General features: G+C 45.9%; 1 protein-coding gene across 1 annotated transcript in view; it reads right to left on the minus strand.

Annotated features, from left to right (window-relative positions):
• LOC134892612 (baculoviral IAP repeat-containing protein 1-like) overlaps nucleotides 1-14,811 on the minus strand; it is a 177,773-nt gene that overhangs the window by 17,462 nt on the left and 145,500 nt on the right. The window contains exons 8-9 of the mRNA XM_063913627.1: nucleotides 10,592-10,753; nucleotides 6,319-6,405 (exon numbers count right to left, since the gene is read on the minus strand). Of these exons, the coding sequence (XP_063769697.1) occupies nucleotides 6,319-6,405; nucleotides 10,592-10,753 (249 nt within the window). The remainder of the gene's footprint in view (nucleotides 1-6,318; nucleotides 6,406-10,591; nucleotides 10,754-14,811) is intronic.

Here is a 14,811-nt window from a genome sequence, read left to right on the forward strand (position 1 = left end):
TTTAGTGAAGAAGTACAATTCTAGGTGCACTACAGGCAATGTATAGAAAAGCTTCAACAACATACAAATGTGATTCATGTAATAAAGGAAGTTCTAATGTCCCCTTGTTCTGAAGATTTATTATAGCACAAGTAATGCGTGCATACATCTATGGCCCCAACTCCTTGTTCTGCTGATCCGGTTCGGTGATCTGATGGCATATTGGGGAAAAACAGCATGTTAAAATTCCTGACTCGCTGATCCCAACCCCTGGCATCGGCAGAACAGGGAATTGTCCTGATTCCTGCCTGATGTATGGGCCCCTTAGGTTAGACCTTGCATTATTTTAGTAGAAACCAGAAACATTTATTTTTCTGTCAGCCACTAGGGGACACTGGCACAACTTCAAGTCTGTGGGGTGATGATAGTGGTTTACAGGGAGTTGGCACTTTAAATAATCTAAGAAGTGAAATAGACCCCTCTATCCAGTGTCGAACTGGAGTACAAAGGGCCCACTGGGGGTATGCAATGGTAGGGGCCCATGATTAGAGGTGTGGCCAGCCTCCAAAGGGGGTGTGGCCAGCCACCTCAGAGGTTTGACTAACCATTATAGAGTACCTGGTCTGGACTCCTTGATAATTTATATAGTAATTAATGCTAGTGCATGCATGATAATGTGCCAGATTAATGACAGCAATATACTGTAGAGAATACATCATAATCCTGTGCGGTATAAGGTAACATATGTATAATATATAATTCAAGTGCACAGTTTAAAACCTGATACCTAGAGGAGGAGGGGCCCCCAGGCAGTGGGGCCTACCAGTGGTTTCCCTGTACCCCTGTGGGACAGTCCAGGCCTGCCTCTATCCCCCATCATCCCTCAGTGTTGAATTTGTGCCGAGGGAGCCGGTCACTACTGACTGAGCTCCTGCTCAGTTACTTTTACTTTTACGTTTAGCTGCAAAAGGAATAGCACTTGGCAGAGAAGTGGTGTTCCTCCTGTATAAACCACATCCTGAGGCATTCCGGTTTGGTGAGTTAGCACCTTCCTAAAGCACAGCGGCACCCGCGTCCAGCGCAGCGGCGCCCTCCCTCACACTGCACGCATGTGATCCCTTCTACACTACCGCGCTGACAGTAGACAGCACGGCAGCGGGGGCGGGGGGGGGGAATAGGGCGGCAGGTGAGCATCCTTTTTCCACTATATGTTTAAGGGCGTGAGGCGGTCTTCTGGCAGGGGCGGTCTCCCTTCACTGCTACGCTGATAGTTTTCAGCGTGACAGCCAGAGAGGGGGAATACTGGCGCACAACAGCGTCGATGCCCACCCTCCTCTCTCCGTTCCTGTGCTACCGCGCTGCCAGATCATAGCAGTCAGCGCTGCAGTAAAGCATAACAGCACTATGATATATAGTTCATTGCTTCTTAGACACACTCAAAATGGCGCTTGGGGACCTGATGTGAGGGGTGCCTCTACATACGAGGGGGGCAGAGTTGGCGGGTTTTCACCTATCCATCAAAGCGCTTTTCTCAGCTAGCGCATTCAAAGGCAACATTGTTTCTTTTCTTCTCAGTACTCTGCACTGTAATGGTGGGTACACACTGATAGATATATCTGCAGATCAATTGATCTGCAGATATATCTATAGATGGATCGGGCAGTGTGCTGTGCATACACACTGCCCGATCCGTCGGGGACTGACGTCATGGAATGGGCGGGCGTGTACAGCTGTCAATCACCGCCGGCTGCCGCAGCTTGTGGACATGGGGTCGGCTGGTCACCCATACACACACAGCGATGCGCCAATATATTGGCCGTCGGCTGAGCTGCAGGGCCGACGCGATATGTCTGTGAACGACGGAGTTCACAGACATATCGCCTGTACACACTGGCCGACGGACCCGCGATATATCAGCTGTTCAATAGAATGGCCGATACATCTATATATATATGGTGTCAGTTGTCTGTGTCTACTCCATGTCCATTACAATGACAGGCAAGGAACCAGCGAATAAGGCATCACAAAAATTATTCATCTGTGCAAAGTGTAACAAAAAAGCCCACACAGACGATTCCTCCCTATGTGATGCATGTGCTTCGGAGGTTACTTTCGTTAATCCGTCCCAAGACGCAATTTTTCCCCCTTAGGTTGTAGCGCTCACAGGAACCATCTCACAATTACATACTGAGTTGGCTGCCTTATGGAAGACTTGTGAGACAGTTAGGGAAATGCCTCAAAATTAGGTACCTTCTGCTACTGAACCACCCTGGGTGACAGGGCTAGCCAAGTCGGTAGAAGGTCTCGCAAAACGCTTGGGCACGTCCAGTAAACAGCCGCAGCCAGTGTCTAAGGCTAAGAAATGCCCAGTACCATTAATTCTTCAGTCCGATGAATCTGGGGATGAGCTTCTCTGTCAGAATGAAGCCGAAGAGGATGATCGTGAGTTGGGCGAAATTACTGATGCAGACGAAGTTACACTGGAACCTTCTCAAGGGGTAGAACCTCTACAACTGCTGAACATTTCCGAGACAACGACATCGGATTTGCTGGATACGGCGTTATTTGGTAGAAAACAGCGTTCAACGGTCACTTATCCCTTTTCAAAGAAACTGGATGATCATGATCAGCTGACAAAGGCTTGAAAAAACCCGGACAAGCAGTTTCAGATGCCCAAAAGATTCCTAAGTATTTATCCGTTTCCATCGACTATGACGGATAAATGGAAAAAGTCGCCTTGAGTGGACTCTATCCAGGTTGTCCAAGAAAACGGCATTACCTGTTCCGGGAGCAACTTTGTTGAAAGACCCGTCTGACCGGAAGCTGGACACCATGTTGAAGTCCATCTATTCGGCAGCAGGTATCTCACTAAGACCAACCTTGGTAAGTTCCTGAGTTCTACACACTTTTGACGAAGGACGAATGTCTGAAACGCGTTAAGCGTACTGCTATCCCTTCTTTACTATCCCACTGACAGGCTGCTGCTACTTAGATGGTCCAGCTCTGAAATCCGGTTCCGGAGCCCGATTGTTCAGCGAACCTAGATCCATCAGGGTGGTTCCACGACCTCTCCGCTTGTTGCTGCTATTGCCTGGGATGGGACATTTCTATATGTGCTTTTATCTACTTTGTTTGTAAGTGTATTGCATCATTAAATCTATGTATTTTAAAATGATAATTTGCACTATGTTATTTCTTCTGGTGTACCCCTTTATGAGCTAGCCAGCTCTTGTATATATGAAGGGGACACATTCTGTTACAGATTTTATCCAAAGGAGTTATTGGAATACCATCTGATTCTTTGTGAATTTGAGATACTTGAAAACGGTATTTCCTTTTCTTTATTTTGTCACCTTGTGGTGAATTAATGGTGAAGTGGGACATCTGTGGGGCGCTTGTAACCTATTTCTCACTTTTTGCAATCTGTCTGTTAATTTAGTGTAGTGAGGAAGCACTATTAGATTTAGGCTATAGCTGCACCACCGATCTAATTGTGCAGATTATCTCTTAATAACTATTCTTTATAAGTTCCTGAGTGAAGAAGGCAGTGGAGCACTGGGCCACTAAATTAATAAAGGACTTACAAGAGGGAGTTCCATTAGAAGAAATAGTGATCCTAGCGGAACATATTAAGGAATCGGCTATATACCTAGGAGAAGCAGCTAGAAATATCGGACAAATTAACTTGAGGATTCAAGCAGCAACAGAAGAGTTCTTTGGCTTTGGTCGTGGCAAGTAGACGCTGAGTCAAAAAGAGCGGCAGAAGCATTTCCATTTACAGGTGACATTCTTTTTGGAAAAGAACTAGACTCGTTAATTTGTCAGGCTACGGGTGGTAAATCTACCTTCTTACCCACTCTTCCGCCACCACCTAAGTGCTCTTATACTGAAACTTCCTTTCGGTCCTTTCGTTCCACTCAACCTTTTAGGGGATGTGGTAGAACTACACCCTTGCAAGGTAGAGGTTGCGGCAAGCAACCAGTCTTTGCTCATCATCAAGACCTAAAGCCTGCAGAAAATACTGTGGCATGACGGTCTCCCCTTCCACCGGAGTGCAAGTATGGTGGGAGCGTGGCTTTGAAACTCTCAGGATGCCTGTTACAAGATTATCAAACAATGCAGGGATTCACAATATCATCTCTTAAGGGTAGAAGTTAGATTTCAAAGTTTTGCCACCAAATATTTTTACAAGTCTTCCACTTCTTCTGGACAAATGTTTGGCCCTTCAAGGTGCAATACAGTCCTTGGTGGAATCGGCTGTGTTAAATGCCGGTACCACTGCTTCAAAGAAAGAAGGTTTATTATTCCAATCTTTTCATAGTACCAAAACTAGACGGTACTGTACGACCAATTCTGAATCTGAAATCATTAATTCAGTTTCTGGCTTATTACCGGTTCAAGATGGAGTCACTCAACTCAGTGATTTCGAGCCTGGAACCCAAGGAATTCATGATATCTCTAGACATCGAGGATGCATATTTCCACATTCCAATATGAGAACCGCACCAAGTGTGTCTCAGATTCGCTATTCAACAGGATTATTTTCAGTTCAGAGCATTACCATTCGGTCTGTCCACAGCACCGAGGGTCTTTACCCAGGTCATGTCGGTGATGATTGCTCACCTCATCATTGGGAGCCACAATAATACCATACCTAGATGACCTTTTACTCAAAGCTCCATCACATCTCGTTCTTCAGGAGCATGCTCTATTAACATACAATGTGTTAGTGGAACACGGATGGATAATCAATTTTCGGAAATTCAACCTTCAGCCATCACAGCGTGTCCAGTTTCTCGGGGGACACCAATGTACAGAAAGTTTTTCTTCCTCAAGACAAAGCTCTGGGAATACAGAAACTGGTCCAAGCTGTTCTCAAGCCAGGACTGGTATCAGTCCATTTATGCATTTGTTTGCTTGGAAAAATGGTAGCAGCTTTCGAAACTCTGGAGTTCGCCCGTTTTCATTCACGTCCTTTCCAGCTGGATCTGTTACATGAATGGTCGGGGTCACATCTACATCTTCAACAGTTAGTTCAGCAGACTCCAGAGAGACGTGACTTTCGCTTCATTGGTGGCTCCAACTGCACAATCTCACTGCGGCCAGGTCGTTCGGTGTATGGGACTGGATGCTCCTAACGACGGATGCCAGCCTCAGGGGATGGGGTGCGGTTGTGTTGGACTTCCATCTTCAGGGCCATTGGTCTCCACAGGCATCACTGTTGCCAATAAATTGTGCTGGTACAAGCTGCCCAAGTTCTTCGATCCAAGGCGGTAAAGGTTCAATCGGACAACGCGACTGCTGTAGCATACGTAAACAAGCAGGGAGGAACTCGCAGTCGCCAAGCGATGCAAGAGATGACACACATTCTCCAGTGGGCAGAACACAATGCTGTAGTCCTCTCAGCAGTATTCATTCCAGGAGTAGACAATTGGGAAGCAGACTACCTCAGCTGGCACGATCTACATCCAGGAGAATGGGCTCTTCACCCAGAGGTGTTCGATGCTCTGACACAGCGCTGGGGGTGTCCAGAGGTGGCATCCCATCTCAATTCTATAACTTCCTTGATACATCTCCAGAACACAGGATCCTCAGGCGGAAGCTGTAGATGCTCTGGCCGTGCCTTGGCCGTACGACCTAGTATACGTGTTTCCTCCATTACCTCTATTGTCTTGAATTCTCAAGAGAATCAAATGGGAATCAATCACGGTGATCTTGGTGGTACCAGATTGGCCTCGGAGAGCTTGGTTTTCAGACAGCGGATGATCCTTGGCCTCTACCTCTGCATATGGATCTACTCCAACAAGGGCCCTTCGTGCATCCAGATTTACCACAACTATGTTTAACGGGATGGCTCTTGAGGCAGACATCCTAAAACGCAAAGGGATTCCGGAATGTGTGATTCTCTTGTTCCCGTCTCTTCTCGGCTAATTCATAATTGATGGATGATGGGGGATAGAGGGGGAGGAGCCTGTTTCACTTCTTTGATTATTTAAAGTGCCAGCTTCTTGTAAGCCACCATCATCACCACAGAGTCTTGAAGTTGTGCCAATGTCCCCTATGGCTTTGGAAAAAGGGATTTATCGGTAAGTACCAAAATCCTCCTTTTACTGAAAGGATGATATAAAAGGGTAGGAGATCGGACTTTCATGTGACACTTACACTTTGCTCACTGCATTTCATAAAGAATCTCCCTACTCTTCTTAATCTTAATTTATATTGGATGTTTACCATTTCAATATATTAAAATAGTGAATTGATTCTGTTACTGTAGGCTGTGAGGTTCATGAAAATGAATAATTTGTACAATAGAAGAGTTTATAAGAAGGTTTACCATACCAAAACACTCTGCAATGTCAGTTCCAAATATACTGTGTCTGTCCAAATTGAGACTTCTCAAAGATGTAAAATTTTTCATGGCTGCAGCTGTCAATGAAAATACAAGATTTCATTTACTAATTTGTAACAAAATATTATTATTATTATTTTTATTTATTAATCTTCTTCTTATTATTATTATTATTATTATTATTATTATTTTATTATGTTTTTACTATATTAGCTTCACTTGTATATAAACATATCTATTTATTTTAAATACTCTGTTCACCATTAAGAATTTAAATATAGGGGGTCATTCTGAATTGATCGTTAGCTACCGTTGTTTGCAGCACAGCGATCAGGCTAAAAATCGGCATTTCTGCGTATGCACCGTATTGCGCACGCGCGACGTACGGGTACAAAGGCCTTTGTGGTTTTGCACAGGTTCTAGCGACGTTTTCATTTGCACTGGCGGCCGCAAGAAGATTGACAGGAAAGGGGCGTTTCTGAGTGGTAACTGCCCGTTTTCAGGGAGTGCTTAGAAAAATGCAGTCATGCCAGGGAAAACGCAGGCGTGGCTGGACGAACGCTGGGTGGGTGTGTGATGCCAAAAGCCAACCATCCAACAATAGAATCAACACACATGAAGAGTAAGTACAGGGCTGGTCTTGTTTTGCACAAAATGTTTTTGCAGACGCTCTGCTGCACAGGTGTTTGCACTTCTGCAAAGCTAAAATACACTCCCCGGTGGGCAGGGACAATGTGTTTGCACGGCTGCTAAAAACTGCTCGCGAGCGATCAACTCAGAATGACCACCATGAAATGATGCATCTGTTTCTATCTTACATCATTGCCCCATTGTCTTAATGTAATCACCAGCAATTTAACTGCATGTGGCTGGTTTTAGCTGGATGGTACAAAGTGTTATTCCTGATTGGTTTTGGGGTTAGATTTACTGGGGGATAGTCAATTGTTTGAAAAGTCGGTTGGTTGTCTGTTTTTTTCTATTAGATAGGAAAAAAAAGACACCCTACTGACTTTTCAGAAATTTAATACCCCCCCCCCACTGTATCTTAAGAGTGACCTATATCTAATGGGTTAGAACTGAATCTTTTGGGTTACTGTAGATTCTTTCCATCTATTTTTGTCTTGTTTTTATTATTCATGGTGTTTGAATGAGGTGGAGCAATGGGGTTTAAAAACAAATGTTGGCCTGAGATTGTTGCAATAAATTGTCCGCTATATTAATTGCCCCTGGCCCCAAAGTCTTAATCCAAATCCAGTTCTGACTCGGTGCAAGTGTGTGGGTACGGGTGGGTACGGGTGGGTACGGCGTACCCGTAAAAATTTAGCCGTGGGTACGCCGTACCCACACCGACGGGCCGCCGCTCCTCTTCCCTCCCTCTGCTGCTCCCCGCCGTCCCGCCGCTGATGTGAGGGAAGGAGAGCGCAGCCTGCGCCTCTCCTTCCCCTCAGTCTCCGGCGGGTGTCTCAGTTTAATTCAGCGCTGATCCGTGAGCCAATCAGAGCTCGCACCCGCGAGCTCTGATTGGCTCACTGATCGGCGCTGAATTAAACTGAGACACCCGCCGGAGACTGAGGGGAAGGAGAGGGTGCAGGCTGCGCTCTCCTTCCCTCACACAGACAGGACGGCGATGGCAGCGGTGAGCAGGGGAGGGGGGGCATGTATACCTGACACTGGGGGATATCTGGCACTGGGGGGGGCATGTTATACCTGGCACTGGGGGATATCTGGCACTGGGGGCATATCTGGCACTGGGGGCATATCTGGCACTGGGGGGGCATTTATACCTGGCACTGGGGGATATCTGGCACTGGGGGGGGGGCATGTATACCTGGCACTGGGGGATATCTGGCACTGGGGGGGGCATGTATACCTGGCACTGGGGGATATCTGGCACTGGGGGGCATGTATACCTGGCACTGGGAGCATATCTGGCACTGGGGGGGACTTGTGTACCTGGCACTGGGGGATATCTGGCACTGGGGGGGGCATGTTATACCTGGCACTGGGGGATATCTGGCACTGGGGGCATATCTGGCACTGGGGGCATATCTGGCACTGGGGGCATATCTGGCACTGGGGGGGCATTTATACCTGGCACTGGGGGATATCTGGCACTGGGGGGGGCATGTATACCTGGCACTGGGGGATATCTGGCACTGGGGGGGGCATGTATACCTGGCACTGGGGGATATCTGGCACTGGGGGGCATGTATACCTGGCACTGGGAGCATATCTGGCACTGGGGGGGACTTGTGTACCTGGCACTGGGGGATATCTGGCACTGGGGGCATATCTGGCACTGGAAGGACATGTGTATCTGGCACTGGGGGGCATATCTGGCACTGGGGGGACATGTGTATCTGGCACTGTGGCCATATCTGGCACTGCGGAGACATGTGTATCTGGCACTGGGGCATTTCTGACACTGAGGGCATATCTGGCAATGGGGGCATACTTGTGTATCTGGCACTGGGGGCATTTCTGTATCTGGCACTGGGGGCATATCTGGCACTGGGGGCATACTTGTGTATCTGGCACTGGGGGCATATCTGGCACTGTGGGGGCATTTCTGTATCTGGCACTGGGGGGCAATGTATATTTGACACAGTGGGGGCATTTGTGTATCTGGCACTGTGGGGCAATGTGTATCTGACACTGTGAGGCAATGTATATCTGGCACTCTGGGGGCATTTGTGTATCTGGCACTGTGGGGCAATGTGTATCTGGCACTGTGAGGCAATGTGTATCTGGCACTGTGAGGCAATGTGTATCTGGCACTGTGAGGCAATGTGTATCTGGCACTGTGAGGCAATGTGTATCTGGCACTGTGAGGCAATGTGTATCTGGCACTCTGGGGACAAATGTGTATCTGGCACTCTGGGGACAAATGTGTATCTGGCACTCTGGGGACATTTGTGTATCTGGCACTCTGGGGACATTTGTGTATCTGGCACTCTGGGGACATTTGTGTATCTGGCACTCTGGGGACATTTGTGTATCTGGCACTCTGGGGACATTTGTGTATCTGGCACTCTGGGGACATTTGTGTATCTGGCACTCTGGGGACATTTGTGTATCTGGCACTCTGGGGACATTTGTGTATCTGGCACTCTGGGGACATTTGTGTATCTGGCACTCTGGGGACATTTGTGTATCTGGCACTCTGGGGACATTTGTGTATCTGGCACTCTGGGGGCATTTGTGTATCTGGCACTGTGAGGCAATGTGTATCTGGCACTGTGAGGCAATGTGTATCTGGCACTCTGGGGACATTTGGGTATCTGGCACTCTGGGGACATTTGGGTATCTGGCACAGTGAGGCAATGTGTATCTGGCACTGTGGGGCAATGCATATCTGGCACTGTGGGGCAATGTGTATCTGGCACTATTGGGGTCATACGTGTATCTGCCCCTCCCCCCATATGTGTATCACGCCCCCATTTTCATTGGCCACGCCCCATGTGGCATTTGGCCACACCCATTTTTGCACGCGCGCGACTTTGGCGCGCGCACACAGTACCCGTAAGACATTTTTTCTACTTGCACCACTGGTTCTGAGTGACAATACTTTAACATAGGCTTACAGGGCATAACGAGTTCCTACAGCTGTCACTGATTAAGTGATTTCTAATGAAATTAGTGATTAGAATTTTTATCGTATCTGTTACTTTCCATTTATATTTTGTCTTCACTTTGACATGTAGATGAATAAAAGGGAAGCAGTTGGCTTCCTGACGGATGGGATCCTGGCGGTCAATATAACGACGGTGGGATCCCGAAGGAGGACGCAATGCTAGCGTCAACATACCGATGCTGCCCATGATGCCGGTGTCACATGACAGCTGGCATCCTGAAGGTTCTCACAGCGGGACGCGAAGGCATCCTGCCACGGGGGTGGGGTGCGTTTTAGGTTTAGGCAGGAGAAGGGAAGTTAGCGTTAGGGATCAGGGACAGGAAGGTTACGGTTAGGGACCGGGGAGGGTTAGGGTCAGGCACCACTGGGGAAGGTTAGGGTTAGGCACCCCCAAGGGAGGGTTAGGGTAGGGAAAAGGTGAGGGTTAGGGACCTCTTTGGTTGGCTTTTGGTATTCTGATGGACGGGATGTCGCTGTCGGTATACTGACAGCCGGCATCCTGTCCGTCGGCAAATCATACTGATCCCGAATAGAAAGCTTATTGTATTTCTTTTCATTTTCGTCACACTGATATCTGACGTATTAGAGTCATTCTACCTAATTTGTGTTTTTTTTTATCAATACATTACCTAGTAGAGCCATATTATTTTCCAATAGAACTGATCCAAAAAAACTCAATTCTTTCAGCTTTTTGCAAGTAGTGAGCGAGTTCATCAAACCATTGAAATCTGGATAATATTTAAAGGATAAGTGCAGAAACTCCAACTCTGCAAAGTTTTGGATGAATCGAACTGTAAAAGAAGAATTGTAGACACATAATAATTTAAACTAACTTATTTTATCTCTGATCTGTCTTGTCTCCCAATACTTACATTGACATCTAATAAGCTTTACTGTTCACTGTTGGAGGCCAATGCTAATAATAGTAATAATAATAATAATAATAATAATAATTATAATAGTAATAATAATAAATATACAGCACTTTTCTCCCAAAAGGACTAACAAAATAGTTGCTTTACATTTGCATTTAAAAAAACAAGTTACAAAATAATCTTAACAGAAAAGACTACAAGCAAAAGGTGGGCGGACTGCGCACAGATGTACACTGTGTTACGGGGAGTGCTGCTAATGTTTAACAAGTCGGTCCCTTCTTGTTGTAACAATAATGTCCAAATGTGTGTTTACACTGCACTCAACCCCGATTTCTAGTTAACAATGTATATATATGTATAAACAAATAATGCACTGTTTGAATACGTTGCACAATTAACGTTTATTATATTGCAATATAAGTTGTTAGTAACAAGGTTCTGAAACTCTGTTATAATAAATTGTCCAAACTGAGCATATTGAGCATGCTGTGCTGTGCTGGGTTTAATTAAGTAATAAACTGAATGTGTGACACTTCTCTCCCAGAGGAAGGCCCCCAAGGGCCGAAACGCGTTGGAGCACTCCATCAATACGACTGATAACAGCGACACGACTAAGCAGCACCAGCTACACCAGTGAGGGCACCCGGTCACGTGACTGAAGACCAGGAAGTGACTGATGGCTATGATCGGAAGAGAAGCACTGAGGAGAGAGCCTGACACTGATGCGGTTAGCAGCGGAGGAGGAGAATCAAGGTGAGTCTCTGTAGGTGGAGGGAGTGCAGCAACGAACCTCTCTGAGAGCGATCGCTGTGTGTGCATTCCCCCCCCCCCCCAAGACAGGCAGTGAACCCAGTGTCAAAGTCAGAAAAATATCTCTATGCACACTACCATATTTGCACCTCATACAGGTCCGTGCTGCGCATGCGTACACTCTCCCGTGCGTGCGCATACTCGCTGTCGCGTGCACCCGCAGGCGCACGATGTGCGCATTTACGGTAGAGTTTATGTGATCGTAGCGTGCGACTCAATCGTTACATATTTTCACTATATAATGTATTTTGTAGATCATGGTCCCTTTGATAGATTCTGAAAGTTTAGTTAATGTAGCATGTTCCTGGACAGAGAGATCCCTCTTTGTATTGTACGAAGGGTCCAACAGGGGTCATACAGTGATGTTTAGTATCCATCGGAAGAGTATTTAATTAGCAATATTCCGGTGTTGGTTTGGAGCGGATTAATCGCTCGTGCGAATAGTTATGGACATAAGAAGTTTATGTCCATTTACTATTATTTGCACTTACTTATCCATGCGGCGGGAAACCTAGTTTCCCACCCACCTGAGCAGTTGGAAATTGTCACAGCCCACCTGTATGAATCAACCTATGACCTTTTGTTATAATGCGAGGAGGAATTCCTGTGTCCAATGAACAATGAGATTGTAGGGACCATTGAATTGTATTGTGTGTGGGGCATAAATAGACAAGCCGATCACATCCAGCTCACTCTTCAACGGTTCTCATTGCTGATAATCGGGAGCTGGATGTCCAGAGGCGCATGCGATCGTTCCCCTTTGTGCGTAAGTTTTCTCCGCAATCATATTGATCTTACTGTTATTGTGAGCCATTTCTCTCTCTCTCTCTCTTCTCCTCTTTCTCTCTTATTTTTCCCTTAAAACGTAATTGTATTGTATTGTATTTCCCGTGTAGTTATCTGGTTAGTTAGTCTATGTTATATTGTAGTGTATGACTTGTATTGTATTAATTCTTTTGCAAGTATAACATTCATAATATATATATAAGGCGTTGGACCCTAAGCACGGTATCTGTGTATTTCTTATAGTGTTAAGTATTCTCAGAGCGTCGGTGACGCTCGAACAGCTTTTAAGTTAATAAGGTTATACTGTGCTGCATTTACACTCTATCACTACACTAAGGTCTTACTGCATAATACACTGTTTATGGTTTAGATATAAAGGTTTAACATTGTGAGCGTCAGCGCCGCTGGTGATCTCCTCGTGGTCCCGAGCGTCCGCTACGCTATAGCGAATCATTACGTTAGTCGGCAGCCAATAGCGTGCCTGCCTGTGATCTCTTGGCCGTGAGCGAACGTGACGCTTGAGCGTCTCGACTACGGCTAAGCGATTGTTACGCAACGTGCGTACCCTTACGGTACTCCATACGTAAATAGCGTACAGTGTTCTTAGACCTCATAAAGGGTATTATATAAGATAAATATTTAGCTTTATCAATTGGCTGCTCGTCCAGTCCTTCACATATCTCTGATAGGTAATTTCAGCAGACATTATCCATCAGCAAAGGGCGGGAGATCATATTCTTCGCAGTGCTGACGGGATAAGCGTCTGCTTCGCTTAGTAAAGGGTGCTGAAGGAATCCGGGAACCGGAGGTAAGAACAACACACTAGTGTCTTTTAAAACTGTTTATTTCTGTTTTGTATACACACGCATATATCTGCATTCCTTTTTCGTGTATATTCATATCACTCTCCTGTTTGCCATTGTATAATTGATAAACGTGCTAAGAGAGATTTGTCGCTATTTAAATAGTTAAAGTGTAAAAGTTATACACTAAGGGGTAATTTGTAAAATACACACACAGCTTTACCTGAGATACAAGAAAGACCTGTGTGGGGCTTGGTAGATGATTACAGTTAAAAGAATCATCTACATTAATAAACGTGCTAATTGTATTTTGTGGCCAGCGTACACGTGTCTCTAACAAAAGGCTGAGACTCGCGAACACAACCCAAAGGCCGACGCACGCAGCGTATATTACGCAACGGAGCGTCTGGGTACGCCCACCGAAACTCAAATCGCACAATAGCATTGTTTTAGTGGGGGCGGTATAGCATAGCCACGTGATAATAGCACAAATTGATTTCAGTTTTTCCAAAACTTAGTTTAAATACCTTACTTTACTGTAATGCCTCTGGGGACAGCTATCAGACTACGGGAAATGATTTTTCTGATCAGAAAACTATAAGAATGATAGTGGGTTGAAAACGGTATGAGTGTATTGAATCCCGCTTTGTGAACTGAGTGATCTGGGTGATCTTTGGTGGAACGTGATGAGCACGGTCTGAGTGAAAATGTGCAACAGAGTGTGATAAAGTTTTCGTTGTATTACGCTCTGGCTGTTTTGGAGCACAGTAGGGAGACTCCAATGATCCTACCATTTATGGGCAACAAGTGTTTATAAGTGGTACGATTGGACCGCACGGTTGTAGGTGTGACCAATAACGCAACGTGATACGAGGTAAATTGCCCTCATACGTGTTGTGGGAAGCACATGCAAGCGTGATTTGTGTAAAGAAAAAGGAAGGGAATTTTCACTGGTCACAGGAAAATCTCTAGAGATAGGGCCTGCAACGGTTACACGTGTCTGCTAGAAGGCGGACCGGAGATACCCGGAGCAGAAGAAGCTGGTGGAAGAGCTTGGAAAACTCCCACCGTAGACTGTGTTTGGTGCATTTTAGGAAGTTTTTCTGTGTAAGGTCCACAATGGAAGCCAAGTGCACAACACAGGGACGTTCAGCAGTCAGGGTTCAGACTGCAGAGGCTTGCAGACCCCGAGGGTCTGCTCGGTTAGTAATGTGGAGGAGGTATGGTCCCCACACTGAGACCTTTTGTGATGAATGGACACGAATGACTGCGGGGGATAAGGCACCATTTCCCGGGATAGGTAGTTTTGACTTAGAGGTATTGCATAATTTAAGGCAAAGGATCTGTCTCATAAAATCCTGGAAACAACGAGTTAAACATGATGATTGTTTGCAGATATGGCTACAGGAAAGTGACATGCAAAGAAATGTAACTTACATACCTAACTTTCATCTTGAGAGGAGAGACATGGCAATGGAGAGGATTATGGTTGCGGAGAAAGGCACAATGGGGTGCGATAAAAGTGCACTTAGTAACTATATTAAGAATGAATGTAACAAACGTAATAAGGTTTAT

The sequence above is a fragment of the Pseudophryne corroboree genome, chromosome 1 (assembly GCF_028390025.1).
Source record: "Pseudophryne corroboree isolate aPseCor3 chromosome 1, aPseCor3.hap2, whole genome shotgun sequence".
NCBI lineage: Eukaryota > Metazoa > Chordata > Amphibia > Anura > Myobatrachidae > Pseudophryne > Pseudophryne corroboree.